General features: G+C 36.8%; 1 protein-coding gene across 5 annotated transcripts in view; it reads left to right on the top strand.

Moving 5' to 3' along the window:
- BMPER (BMP binding endothelial regulator) overlaps positions 1-14,238 on the top strand; it is a 277,236-nt gene that overhangs the window by 22,079 nt on the left and 240,919 nt on the right. The window contains exons 1-2 of one of the 5 annotated variants that reach the window (XM_039336816.1): positions 4,918-5,656; positions 7,034-7,119. In XM_039336816.1, coding sequence (XP_039192750.1) covers positions 5,527-5,656; positions 7,034-7,119 — 216 coding nt within the window. In that variant the 5' untranslated portion in view covers positions 4,918-5,526. Of the gene's footprint in view, positions 1-4,917; positions 5,657-7,033; positions 7,120-14,238 lie in introns of those variants that run through there. The other 4 variants (XM_039336813.1, XM_039336812.1, XM_039336814.1 and 1 more) reach the window with 4 other exon arrangements.

Below are 14,238 nucleotides of genomic sequence, written 5' to 3'. Positions count from 1 at the left end.
TTGTAAAGCCACGGTCTTGCTTTTGTACTGTGCAGGATGACCATCTGCTCCATGGATTGCAACGTTGTCTCTCTCACCTTCTAAGAGTCTGGTACACCAGTAGGAGGTCTATATGCCAGTTGATGGAATTCTCATCTGAAAGCCAGGCTTCTTTAAGAAGGCGGCCACCCTTAGTGGTCTCACGGGATATTGCCTGTGCGTTTTCTAGATTGAATGTGTGGTCCAGGTTGGCCATGTGGGCCCACACTTGTGAGCGCTGCTCCTGCCTTTTAATTGCCAGTTCATGTTCATGGACCCTAGTCTTGAGCCTTTTAGCTGTTTCCCCAACGTAATTGCAGGGGCAATTCCTGCAATTAATTCTATAGACTATGGAAGACTGTTCACCATTGGAGAACGGCTCTTTGGGATGCATGATCTTAGCTCTTAGGGTCTGCTCTGGTCTATGGGCAATGCTCACATTGTGGGGGGCCAGCAGCCGTGCTGTGGCTTCGGAAACACCACAGATGTAAGATAAGGTTATCCGTGTGGCCAGTATTGTTGTTGCTCCGAAAGGCTGGGCTCTGTGAGATTGGTGTGGTCTGCTGTAACATCTCACAAATTCTGCGGGGTAACCATTGAGCCTAAAAGTGTGATATAGATGTTTTCTCTCTTCCATTTTGGCTCTACCCATGCTGCAGTGGGAGTTGATTTGTTTGAATAAAGTCCTAACACAACTAATTTTGTGTGCTTCAGGATGATTACTCCTGTAGTGCAGCGTTCTGTCTGTATGAGTGGGTTTACGATAGATGGATGTACACAATGTATAGTTAGGGCGCCGACTAACTAGTACATCCAGAAAGGCAAGTGTGCCTTGGGTCTCTTCTTCTACCATAAACCGGATGTCTGGATATACGGAGTTCAGCTGCTCCAGGAATTTGATGCTGTCTCATCTTTTGATAATTACAAAAGTGTCATCCACGTAGCGTATCCAAAATTTGGGGCGGTACCTAGCGATTACAATCGCCTCTAACCGCTGTAGCACCACCTCCGCAATAATGCCTAAGATGGGGGATCCCATCAACGTCCCCTTTATTTGTTCATATATGGTTCCCTGAAAAGTAAAATATGTTTTCAGGCATAGGGATAACAGCTGTATCAAGTCGTTGGTATTGAGAGAATCTGGATGGAGGATGGAGGATCTGGACACAACTATCAGTCCACCAACAGGCTGCCGGATGCGAATCAACTTAGCACGTTGCAAATTAACACAATCAATGGGCCGATGACGCGCTTGAGAAGCCGGGCGCAGAGACAGGCAGCTATATAGGCAGGCTCCCTAATCACCTAGCATTCCAACTCTGATGACGTTGGCAGTCTGGTCGACAAAAGCTCGGTAACTCTTTTATTTACAAGCTTGTTTATATTAAACGGTCTTGTTTATTTTTATCCTGGTGTTCGTTTTTCTATATTTTTATTGATATATATATTGCTTTATATTTCAATTTTTTATTGTTATTTATGTCTGATTTTTAAAAATATTGTGATGTTTTTAATTGTTATTAAGCTGCCACTTTTTGTGGCTGTATAAATTTGCTAAATAAATCAAATGTTACTTAGCATGTCCTCACATATCTGATTAAGACTCCGCAAACTCTTAATAAACTTTTAGAGACTTTTCATCTGTGTCCCAAGAGTAAAGGAACCTTGCCACCCTGATAGCAGAGGAGGCAGGAAGTGATGTTCCCTCCTCCCCAAGGTATTTCTCCAACAGTAGCCAGTTTACCATCTAATACCAAAGGATGGGAAGCTACATGCTTTCTGAACGATCTTCTAATGCATATGAAATGCCATGAATCCCAGCAGGGAATACATTAAGTAGGTTTTCTTACAAGAATTAAGGACCACTTTCTTTTTTATTTCATTTCTTATCCTGGTGATTTTGCTATATCTCCTAGAAAGTAAAGCAGCATAAAACAGATACTTAATTTTTTCATGTCTCTAAATTCCCTTGCCTGTTCTAAAGTTGAATGTGACACAAATTACTTCATTGTGGTCCAGTCCTTAATGAAGTTCTATTCTCCCAGTACTGAAAATGAATGAGAGAAAATGTAAGTAGGAATATCCGATTATATCTGTGCAAATTTAAGTATGTAAGTATCTGTGAATATAAACAGAAAACTTCTTGATTCCCAAGACATGAGTATGGGCAAATCACTATTTTCATACTTAGTACTTCATTAATAGGAATGGTATTCCAGGATTGTTCTGCAACAAACCCAATCTGCAGAAAGGGATGAAATAATGAATTTAGACAACTAGTGTCCAATTAACCTGCTTAATATGACCATTAAACCATATGCTTACCAATTATACTTAAAGCTGCTACATTGGCCTGTATAGAATAATCTTGTTATTCTACAAGCCAAGTTTAAACCTGAATCCTCACTAAGAAAAGAGTAGAACAAGAGGGTATTCTAGCATTTATATTCATATATGTGAACAGAACGATGAAATCTAAGCAAGAATTTCACTTTTCAGAATGTTCAGAGAAGCCAACTGCTATATTATACTATAATATAATAACATTATATAAATAACAACATGCCTACCATTTTATCTATCTCACATTCTGGTATGAGCCTTAGGACTTTGAAGTTTATTGTAAGGAGGTCAAACTAGTAACTATAATGAAATAAAAGTAACTCGTAAGTTTTATCAACATGTGTAGGTGTAGATAGGACAAACATAGCACATATCTGATTACAAGATTCATAAACATTATCTTCCAACTGCCAAATGGCTGAGCAGAATAAACAACATTATGAATAATGTCCTTAAGCACTCAAGAACTATCTTAAGTTTCACTATATCAGGAAAAGCTACTTTACATAGGACATCTTTAAGATTTTCAAGACCTAAAACATTATGTATGATTAACACATCTCTATTTATTTATTTGATTGACAGAAGACTTAAACTGCAGTCAAAATCCTTTGCAGATCATTTCCATGTTTCTTACAATTCTGCACATGTACTATTGTAATGCAGTTGGAGTCTGGAATATCTTTGTAGTATACACTATACTACTTTGCACAGGTTTTATTTATTGTTTGATATTTTTATTTAAATTTGTTTTTAAAATTCAACCCACAATTATCTTCCAGACAGGTTTGTTTCATCCTGAGAAAATTGAACTCAAATTGATACATGCAAAAAAAGTAGGAAACTTCAGCAAAAGGTATAACAATATATGTAAGAAGATTATGGGATCCAACAAGGCAGTGCTGGATTTTGACCATCAAAAGGAACTGAGTGCTCTCTTCCCCTCCCCCCACACATCCCATTGAGAGATTGTAGCTGCAAATTATCTGATGAAGATGATTTATTATAGACTCTGGGGATTTTCCCATAATCTGAGTAAACACATTGCTCTCTGGCCCATTGGAGGGTAAACATAAAATTCCAGGAGCAAAGCACCAATGTAGGCTAAAGGACATAGAAACAGAAAACCACATATTACTTCACTGTTAATTTTTTTACAGGCTTCAAGATGATTTTATACAACAATTCAATGACATATACCAAGGTAGATCAGCAACAAAATAGTTTACTATAATCTTATTACTGAATGATTAGTCTTCATATGCATCAAAGGAGATTGCAAAATGTTGCTCAATTTCATTTATACATTCACAGAATTGTAGAAAAATTTGAAAAATCCAGCCTTACGTAATTAATAGTTTTTCTTTGAAATCACTGTGTTTTGTACATTTTAAAAAATAGTATATTTAGTATATTTTTCTGTAAAATTACTATTCATTTTTTTCCTCTATACTTTCTAATAAGTTTTTAAGGTTGATCATAGAATTATAGTATTGGAAGCCACCTTGAAATCATATTTGTTCTTAAACCAAACCACAAATAAATGAACAGAAAATATATAGTGACCTGTTCCCAACCTGGTAGCATGTGACATTATAATATGTGCTTATGATGATGATAAGAGTGGATGAATGACTTTACCGAACAGTTGGGTAAAGTGGCTCAGGAACTGAATATTTCCTGAGGATTACTATGTAATGCACACTCAGCTGCATTTCTGATTGCTGCACTATTGTGTGACTTTTTAAACCTTCTGTAAAATGGCATGTAAGATCTAAAACATCAGAGAAACATGGAGAAGAAAGATTATGGAAACAGTAATCTATGCCAGAACTTTTATCTTCTGTATAATTATACTCTACACTTCAGTATAAATTCTTAGGGTGGTTAGGATGTTAAGGGTAAAACAAAACAATGTACATTAACATAATAGTTTTTCCACTGGTGCCAGGATATAGATACTTCAGCCTATGACTAGGCCAATGATCTTATCAGGAAATTTTAGTTGGACAATGAATTTCATTTGACTGATTAAATCTGCATGTATTTGCATACATGTGCTGACTTGAAAACAAACAACATATTTTCTATGTTGTGATTATCTTTGTCACATAGAGTTTGCATTTTAATAGACATTTTATAATAACTCATTTTTCCAATATGAAAAACGCTACTCACCATCTGTAGTTTTATGGATGTGGGTATTAAACATTTATAATCCCCCTAACCAAGTTTTGTGTATTCAATTATATGCCATTAATTATCTCCTTCCCCCCGTTTTTCTTCATCTAAACAAACAAAAGGTACACAGATTGGAACTCGTCGCAACTCTGTGAAAGCTTCTTTTGCAAATTTCCCGCCTTGCCACCCCTTTTGCTTATAAAGAGCGCACCTTGGTCGCGTGAAATTTGAAAATGATACAGTAATGAGAACGAGACAGTTTTTTGGCAGGCAAAAAAATTCCTTTCTGCAGCTTCCCGAATTTTTCATTCAACACTTCTCCGCCCGAATTTATTAAGATCTGGACGGTTCCCATACCCCCCCCCCCAAAAAAAAACAAAAAGCCAAAATACGCGGCTAGGACAGCCGGGCGAACCTTGAGCTGCGAGTTTTGGCTCTTTCCCCAGACAAGACAACAATTGGTAACAGCCCCAACTGCCGGCGCCTTTTCCCGTTCTCCTGCTCTCTCCCTCAAAGAGATGGTCGTCTCACGGCTCACCAATGTCTGGGCAGGAGACTGAGGGCGCCGGATCCGGGAGGCGCTGGCTACAGTCGGGTCAGAACAGAGTCGGCGGCGGTAGCAGCGGGCAGCTCCTGTCAGCGCACTAGGCAGGGGTCCCTCCCGCGGCAGGCAGGCAGGCAGGCAGGCAGGCGGCCGGCCCCGCCCAGCCTGGCGTCTCTTCCCCCCCTCCCCGCCCACCCATATCCCGCTCAGGAGGGGTCGGTGGGCAGGAGAGCGGTTCAAAGCTCGGCCCGAAGACGGAGGCAGGAGCAGCGGCGCGAGAAACCCTCCCATCACTACCTCCTCCCGCTCTGTCTCCCCCCCTTCTCTACATCCCCAGCAGCAACTTCCCTGCCGGCTCGCCGCCGCCGCGCTCCTACAATCCCTCACGTTCTCCCGGGCTCTCGGTCGCGCAAAAACCCGAGCGGGTGTCTCTGGGGACGATGCTCTGTCTCTTGTGCAGCTCCTGGGCGGTGGCTCCCTTGCTCAGCTCTCCAGGGCTAGTCTTTGCCGGCTGGCTGTGGCTGCACTACCTTGGACTCCCCGTGACTCTGGCGTCTTCCTTTCTGACAGGTAAGGACAACAGCTGGGATACTGGGGGAAAGCGGGGAGCAGCACGCGCTTTCCATCCAAGCCTACAAAAGTTGTTCGTAAACAAATTATGCGTGGCATTGATTTTCAGTCCGAGGGGCAACGAGGATGTACGCACTCATGGAGACGAGGATGTGTAGCCACAGCGGTTTATGATTGGTAGCGGTTCTCTGCTGTGAATAAATTAATGTTCCAAAAAGGACACACAGTATTTACTAAGGTTCTCTCTTGATATTTGGAAACCCGGTTATTAAACAGGTATGATCGAAGCCAGCCAACCCGATTTGGAGGCAGTCTTTTTTAAAATGTCAAATGTGCTTTTGGTGCCAAGCACCACGTGAAAGCTCTGCCACATGTGCTTGGAGTTCAGAGTGTTCTCCCTTGTGAAGACAGCTACTGTGTATCATGATCATCAGAGGCTACTTGACTAAAATTGCATTGGGAGGAATGTACTGCTTTCCTAGCGTCCTGAAAACTATTGTTGTATGAATTTAAAGATTATGCATTGCAAGTCAGAAAAACTGCAGGCTATGTTAAGTAGCATTCTTTTCAACTAGGTGATGGATTTAAGATGCACGCGCGCGCACACACACACACACACACACACAGAGGCACACTGCCCTGAAGTATATATTTGCCTGATACTTGGTGCAAGACCATTCCAGTTCTAGACAATGTGAAAAGTACAGCATTGCATTTCCCAAAATAGCAGTTGGTATTTTTTTAAAAAAATCTGGGAATGTCTATGTGTACAGTATATATCTTGCCAATCAAATTAATTTACAAAGCATTTAAAGAGCCTTGTTCCTTACATCTGAAGTATATTGGCAGAGAGAAAGATTAGTATATCATGTTCTTGATCTATTCCAAATTAGGTACAATAGATGCTCATTTGTTCATGTCCATAGAAATATCTGATCTACAGTTTTCCTAAATTATATTTAGAATGTTTGAGCTTTAAAATACAGGGCTAATAAAACATTTGTGGGAATAAAAACTTATCTCATTAGACACATATTTATCGTCATTGAATTTAAAAGGTGTTTGTTGGTTATGGAAAAATAACAATCTCTGCTATGCTTTTGGTGTCTCTAAATTTTTAGAGCAGATACTTTGTTCATTTTGAAATAACAACATTAAGAGTGCTGTAACTTAATCCTATACTTTAGATGTAAGTAAAGGAATAAGATAACAAATGAAAAGCAACTCTTGCTAATTTCAGTAGGGCCTATTTACATATTTATACGACTGCAGCATTTGTTGCAGTCTTGTGCACAGCTGTTTTTTTGGCAAAGTGCAGATAGCTGCTGGACAGGCAAAGTAAGGAAGTAATATTAATGTTTAAAATTTTCCATATAGGTTCTGTTGCAAAATGTGAGAATGAGGGAGAAATTCTACAGATCCCATTTATCACAGACAACCCTTGCATAATGTGCATTTGCTTGGTAAGTGTGACTTTTTCTGATAAGATCAAACAAAAATGTCTGCTGTAATCATATATGGCTTATCATTTTTCTTTGTGCAGCCAGGGATTATCTCACCTTCTGCACTGACTGAAAAACTTTCCAGCTCCATAATAGAATCATATCCTTGACTTTAGCATAGACACACATCTTTCAGCTGACATTGTGAAGGTGCCTGAATGTTTTGTTTGCAGAATATATTTGTATTTAATGCTATTTCTTGTATAAAACCCTACCCTACTTAGCATTTATGTTTTTAATTTATAATGAATCTGTGCTTCTAATCAGGAGAATTAAAACTCTGATATTAATCTGAAACCGTACTTATTTCAATCCAATTTCTTAAAAAAAAGAAAGAAAAATATTGTCTTGAAAGCTGTCAACAGTTCACGAAGGCAAAATAGTCCTGATGGGTTGGATGTCCCAATTTGCTTTCAAAATCATCATGGTTGCTTTGGTGCTTCTTCCTTGGCTAATGATATTGTCACAAAGAGAACAATGCTGTACACATGATACTTCTGTAAAAAGTTTTACGCTCTAATGATGACTCTGGCTGTTGTTTGAGAAGTTCAGATTCTTTATTATTTAACAATGAGCCCAGTTTGTATTCAGTAGCAAAGAAAATAATTCTATCTTTCACAGACAAACCTAGTTTCATAACAAAAACACAGACAGTGTAGACCAGACTCTGAATCAGAAAAATTACGATAGTCAGAAAACTTATTTTAAAAAATGGTCATATAGGAACCACAGAAAGTTGCATTTAAAAACTTTGGAAAGTGATTTGATAGACTTTGGATTTTCAGATATTTATTTATTTATGGCAATCAAATGATAATTCTGCACCTATCAGGTGAGAAAGAGAAATGGGTATTTCAGATTACCGCAACTCTTAAAGTTTTGTTATTAAGATATATAGCTCTGTAATTTATCATTCAATAACAGAGGAAAATTATGTAGGTGGGAAAATTAGAATATATTAACAGTGGTTTTGTTTATAGTTATGTTTATACTATAGTTATGTCTGCAACCAGCTGTTTAATATGTACATATGTGTTCTTTACATACTGTATTAACAATTAACTTAAATTTTCATATCAAATCTTGTTTAGTATCTTATTTAGTTTTCCAACTTTGATTTGTACAAAATAAGGAAATAAGATGTTAAAGGTATTTCTCTTAACATTTATACTATGTTTACTGCAGAAATCTGATACTAGCCCTATTTTTCTCAATCAAGGTGGTGCTTCTTTATTATTATGAGAGGTTCCCCCCCTTCTAATGTTTTTTAAAGAATCTTCCTCCCAGTAAATTAATCTACTAACTGACTTTCATCCAAAAAATATACTGTTAGGCATTGTGGATATTTATATATGTTCAACACTAGATTGTTTCAGTTGACTTTACTTGCAGTCCAACCACATATTAAGATCTATTTTCTGGATTTGGGTGGGATCCCTGAAAAGTATGTTGCATCCTTACACCCATAAGGTTGTGAAAGAGGCAAGAAGAACTTTTCTGATTGGAGTCCCAAAACAAGAGTTGAAGTAATTGTGAGGTCACTTGCACAATGCTTTGTTATCCCAGACCTCTGCCCTTCCCCTTCTTCTAGCCTCTGGTTTGGGATCTAATAGAGACCCATCATGAGGACCTTTTTGCATATTTTACTATAAAGTTTGCATATCCAATATCCCATGCTTACAAAATCAACAGTATAAAGTTAGTTCACCATCAGACTAGGAGAACGGCCTATAAGAAGACAATTTCCAAAGAAGTCACTTTGTAAAGAAAAAGTAAACAGTTTTGCTGCACCTTGTATTCCATGAAATCAGATCTTAAGATACTATCAAAGATGCTACATCTAATCATTCGCTTAATTGTGTATCAGCTGGGTTGTCAAGAGTTAACTAAAAATGGATGCACAAAAGCAAAAAAAGTGCAACATCTCCCTTTATTTCTGGTTGTGGTTTTCTGTCTAAAAATAAATTATTACTTCCTTGTGCTATAGGTGTTCTGTGTAACAAATTTGGTTCATCTCAATCACCTTGTTTTAAATTAATATAGTCACATGTGTTCATCCATAAACAAAATATTAGTGCTTTATCTTTTAAATCAAATCAAATCATAAACCTATATAAATTCCTAGTCTAGAAATCTGTATTTGATGTTATGCTATCTGGAATTGCTTTACAATAACACTAAAAGGATAAATCAAACATTAATAAATTGTACTTTAACAGACTTAATGCTGATTTTCATCTATAAAATTTAAATCACCACTGAGGGATTTTTGCAGTCTGTTGAATAGCCTCTTACCATGTTAATGCAGAAGGGAAGGTGAAGGAGACACATTTTGCAATGTGAATGAATGTTGCAGGTAATGTAGGCTTTATATTTTGCATTACAAAGAAACTGAAGAATGCCTTGCTTTATGTGTGAAAATATTTTAAAGATCATTCTCCCACCTTCTAAGATATTTACCATTTCTCTGATTGTGTCCAGTAAAATATTCATATATACACATGCTTCTTCTGAAGTATAACACCTATTATAGGTTGAAATTCATTATTCATTATAAATCTGTCAAAATGACTCTGAAATGAATAAAATTAAAAGGCAATATTATGGTAGGTCATATTTTTCATCCAAAATTACTTAAAACAGTAACCTCTGAAGAAATTACAATTAAAACAGTAAGTTCTGAAGATATGTGAATTGTCACATTTTATACTAGACTATGCTGAAGTGAGAATGGGTAAAATTCAGAATATTATGGGAAAACCCATCCATTTTACTAACATATATATAAATACTACGATTAATTGAATAATACCATCTTTATAAAATTCTTTAGCAGTGATTTATAGTAGAAAATTTCACTAAGCTCTTCAGATTACTACATGAGCACATGCATAAAGCCTGTTTAATATATTTTTGTTCAAATGAAATATTATTAGTACAAGATGATGGGTTTTTTTCTAATTGCCTCACAAAAATGCAAAGCAGTGAATAGAAATTTAATCTGTTATCCTCTTAGCTCACTTATTCTGACAGAGAAAATTGGATCAGAAATTACATACATTGTATTTCAACACTGAAATCAGTGAACAAGTTAACTGAAATGTTGTGAAGTTCAACTTAGTATAGCTAAGACAGAAATGAATTCAAAGAATTTGATCTTAATAGAATTATTTAGAAATAAGTATTCAGAGTGCCACTGTGATAATTCTCAGTTCCTCCTCCTGTTTCTTGTTTGCTTTCCATAATATTTTCTTCTTTGATGTTGCATAGCAATCCATATTTGCTTTCTAATCATTACTTCCTTACAAATTCCTTGTGTGCCCAACCACATTTGGCCAGTAAAAATTCTATTATTCTGTCCTGTCCTGTCCTGTCCTGTCCTGTCCTGTCCTGTCCTATCCTATCCTATCCTATCCTATCCTATCCTATCCTATTATCAGAGGATAGCAGTATTTATCCTAAACACTCATGACATTTTTTAAATTGTGTTGTGCTTGTACAAGGTGGAGAATAGGACTACTCAACCCATATTTATAGAAGTGATTTGCAACATTTATCTTTAGAGTGATCACATGTATTGTGTCCATAATTCTCACTATGTAAGTGGGTTTATGCAAGCCAAACACACAAAACGTTTAACAGGAACTTAACACTTGGATGGCATTAGTTTATAGTGAAATATGTTGTACATCTTCAGAATTCTAAGTACCTGTAAAGGCAGGAGTTTTCTCTAGAGGTATTTTTCTATTCTTCATAGTGATTTATTTTTCATTATAAATTGCTTTGCCCATGACTTCTGCCATGAGATTTGCAAAACTTTCCCTGTCCCACACAATAGTTATAGTATCACAAATTTATTGAGAATAAATATATTGTTTCCAAAATACAGCAACCATGCCAAAATTAATACAGGTTAGCAGTTCAGTCAGTTTTACAAGGAAGATAATGCAATATTGTTTGACAGATGCTGTTAACTGAATCATTATCACCATCATAAAAAAAAGTGGTGGAACCTTTCAAATCTTGTCCTTTTGTTTTCTTCTTTGTTTGGTCTTTGTTGATCTCAGGCAGGAACTGGTTTGGCCAGGCTGCTAATGTAATGCCTAGATCATTTTGGCTCCACTTGCTCAATCCTTAGTTTCCCTCTTCCTCCCACTTTTAGCTTACAGAATCCTTTTCTGTATACTGATCACAACACATACCTTAACAGACCACCATAATGATTTTGATTTTAAATTGATCAAACTGACCTTAATGTTGGCTAGAGTTCTTGGATGCCCTCACCTATAGTGTTGGCGGCATGATTACTGCTTCCTTTAATCTTTAAGTTCTACACAGTGGTGTTATAATAAAACCCCATGGATAGAGCTGATTCCATAAGGCTTCCCTATGATATCATTGCTTAACCTTCCAATAAGAGTTCATGGCAGGAGAACCATCCACACAACTTGCCTTACCACATGGTTCTTGTCATATGTTATATACTGTAGTGCCTTAACCCCTACCATACTGGCTCTTCCTTGTTTCTTACATATACACAATTAATATTTCTTCTATACACCCACACAGAATTCAGAACTTTGTTTCATATCTTAGATAACTTAGTTGATAATTGAAATTCAGAACTTAATACGGTATTTATTGGGCTTTTTCTTACTGAACTTTAAATTTAAAAAAACTACATAAACTTGAGCTGCTTTTCATAAAAAGCCTGAGTTTGTATCAGAGTTTGTACATCAGTTTAGGAAATTAGACGTGAGCAAAATTGGCATAAATAAATAGGGCATTACCCTATTTATTACCAGATAATTCTAGAGACATGTATGTTCATGGAAAATCTAACTATCCAACAGAATCAGTTTCTACATTCAGCTGTCAGACATCAGACATCCAGGGTCTAATGGAGTGATGGTTATAACAAATAAAATTAATTAATTAAATTCAAATTAACAATCAAAATAAGATATATATATATATATATATATATATATATATATATATATATATATATATATATATATATATATTTACTATACAGACTCCTGCAAGTGAGTAGGCCTTAGAATTGGGAGGCTAGGAATGAAATGAAATGTCTGATATTACATAATGTTGCTAAACATAATAAGAAAAATAGATTAGGGACTCATTTTGTATGGAAGCTCTATATAACAGTAAAGGAATATAGGAAAAGAAGTATTTTAATGTAAACGCTGGTCTAAGCACAATAAACTACCATATTTAGCTGAGTTTGGTTAAGCCTGGAAATAGATCATATTGCATATTACAGCATTTCATGTAAAATATGCTATGCTTCAGTGTTATCTTTAAAAGCACAAACTTACCACAATGTAGAAGAAAGAAGTGAAATGAGATCCTGTCCATAATTATAGGATTAAAAACATTTGAGAAACCTCCACAAAAATCAACCTAGGCTGGATTATTATTATTTCTATTATATATTTTTGAGTTTTCAGTGTTGGGGTATGATTATGGCCATGAGGGCTACAGCTTGGGTGGTGATGGGAGAAACCATGTAATTTCATTCCATGTGTCACTGACTACATAAAGCTGAAGCATCTTACCAGATAGCACTAGGATCCAAGAATAACTTTACCATAAGCTGTTTCTGGATTTTACTTTTTAAAATAAAACCAGACATGGAAAACTAAACATGCTGTTCCGTGTAATGGGAGATAACAAATGTTTGAATTCATTTGCACAAGATGAGGGTCAGAAAGTGTGTATGTGTGTGTGTGTGTGTGTGTGTGCGTGTGCGCGCGCACGCGCATGCATAGTATTTTTTTGTTGTTTCACTCTGAGCATGAACAACTATTTATTGATCTGGTCCAATCCATTGGAATGTTCTAATAGTTTGTTTTCATCAAGTTTCAATCCAGGTTCCTGCCGGAAAGGTTGGTTTAGGTCTTGGAGAGGTAGAGGATTATAGAAAAAGTAAGCAATGTCCCTGAACCACAGCTGGGTTTGATAGTTAAGTAAATCCATCAAGCCAAGGGAAGAGGGAGAAATCCAAGAGACACATTGTATTTCAAGATTAGAAGGAATCCCTGCCTTCCTTTTCTTAGGTTCCTCATCTTTAGGCCTACAATGCACTAGAATGGTTAACCTATGTTGGATTTGTCACTCCAGGTAAGCGCTCAGTGAGTTGGTATCAAATCTTCCATAGATGTCATGGAAAGATTTCAATATCTGGACTATGTGAATCAAAAGTGCTTATTGTTCAGTGACGGGGCATTCAGTCATATGAATTCGTCCAATAGCAAGAACTGTTGTAACCTAGGCACAAATTTATAATTTCTGTGAGAACTAGGTTTTAGTTAACTTTCAAAAAAAGGGAATGCTATCATATATTCTTGGACTTGTAGCCATAAACTGAAGAAAAGTTATAACAATCAATGTTAGGAAAAGAAAGTTAATTTATCATTTTCTAATTCTCACATTGGGGGGCATGATGGCTCAGCAGTTAAAGATGTTGAGCTTGTCAGCTGGAAATCTAGCAGCCCAGGTTCAAGCCCTGAGCACTGTGCAATGGGGTGAGTTCACGTTACTTGCCCTAGCTCCTGCCTACCTACCGTAGCAGTTCTAAAGCAGGCACATGTGAGTAGATTAATAGGTACCACTTCAGTGAGATGGTAACAGTGTTCTGTGCATCTCGGCACATGGTTATGCTAGCCACATAAACACAGAAGTGTCTTTGGACAATGCTGGCTCCCTCAGCTAAGAAACAGAGATGAGCACTGTCCCCTAGAGTTGGATATGATTGGACAGGGGGAATATTTACCTTTACCTTTTAATTCTCCCATTAAAACAGTTTATTCGGTAAACAGAGTTTCAACACATGTAGATGAGTTGTTTTATTTCTAATCCGTTTGTTGGTTTGTTTGCTACAGAAATTTTTGTCTTAGTACATAATGGTGATGTAACCACTTATCCAAGCCAAAACACCTTGACAGATGGTATCTATCTTAATTCCCACCCCAGCAATTTAAAGTTGCCAAGAACCTGAGCAACCATCATTGTCTTCTCATTCCCAATCTTTTATCATCCCAACATAGATGTTAA

This window comes from Crotalus tigris, unplaced genomic scaffold (genome assembly GCF_016545835.1).
Source record: "Crotalus tigris isolate CLP2741 ecotype Arizona unplaced genomic scaffold, ASM1654583v1 scf7180000017666.379230911805:20528666, whole genome shotgun sequence".
Taxonomy (NCBI): Eukaryota; Metazoa; Chordata; class Lepidosauria; order Squamata; family Viperidae; genus Crotalus; species Crotalus tigris.
The sequence above is the reverse complement of the archived record's forward strand: the minus strand, read 5'-3'. Positions and strand labels throughout refer to the sequence as shown.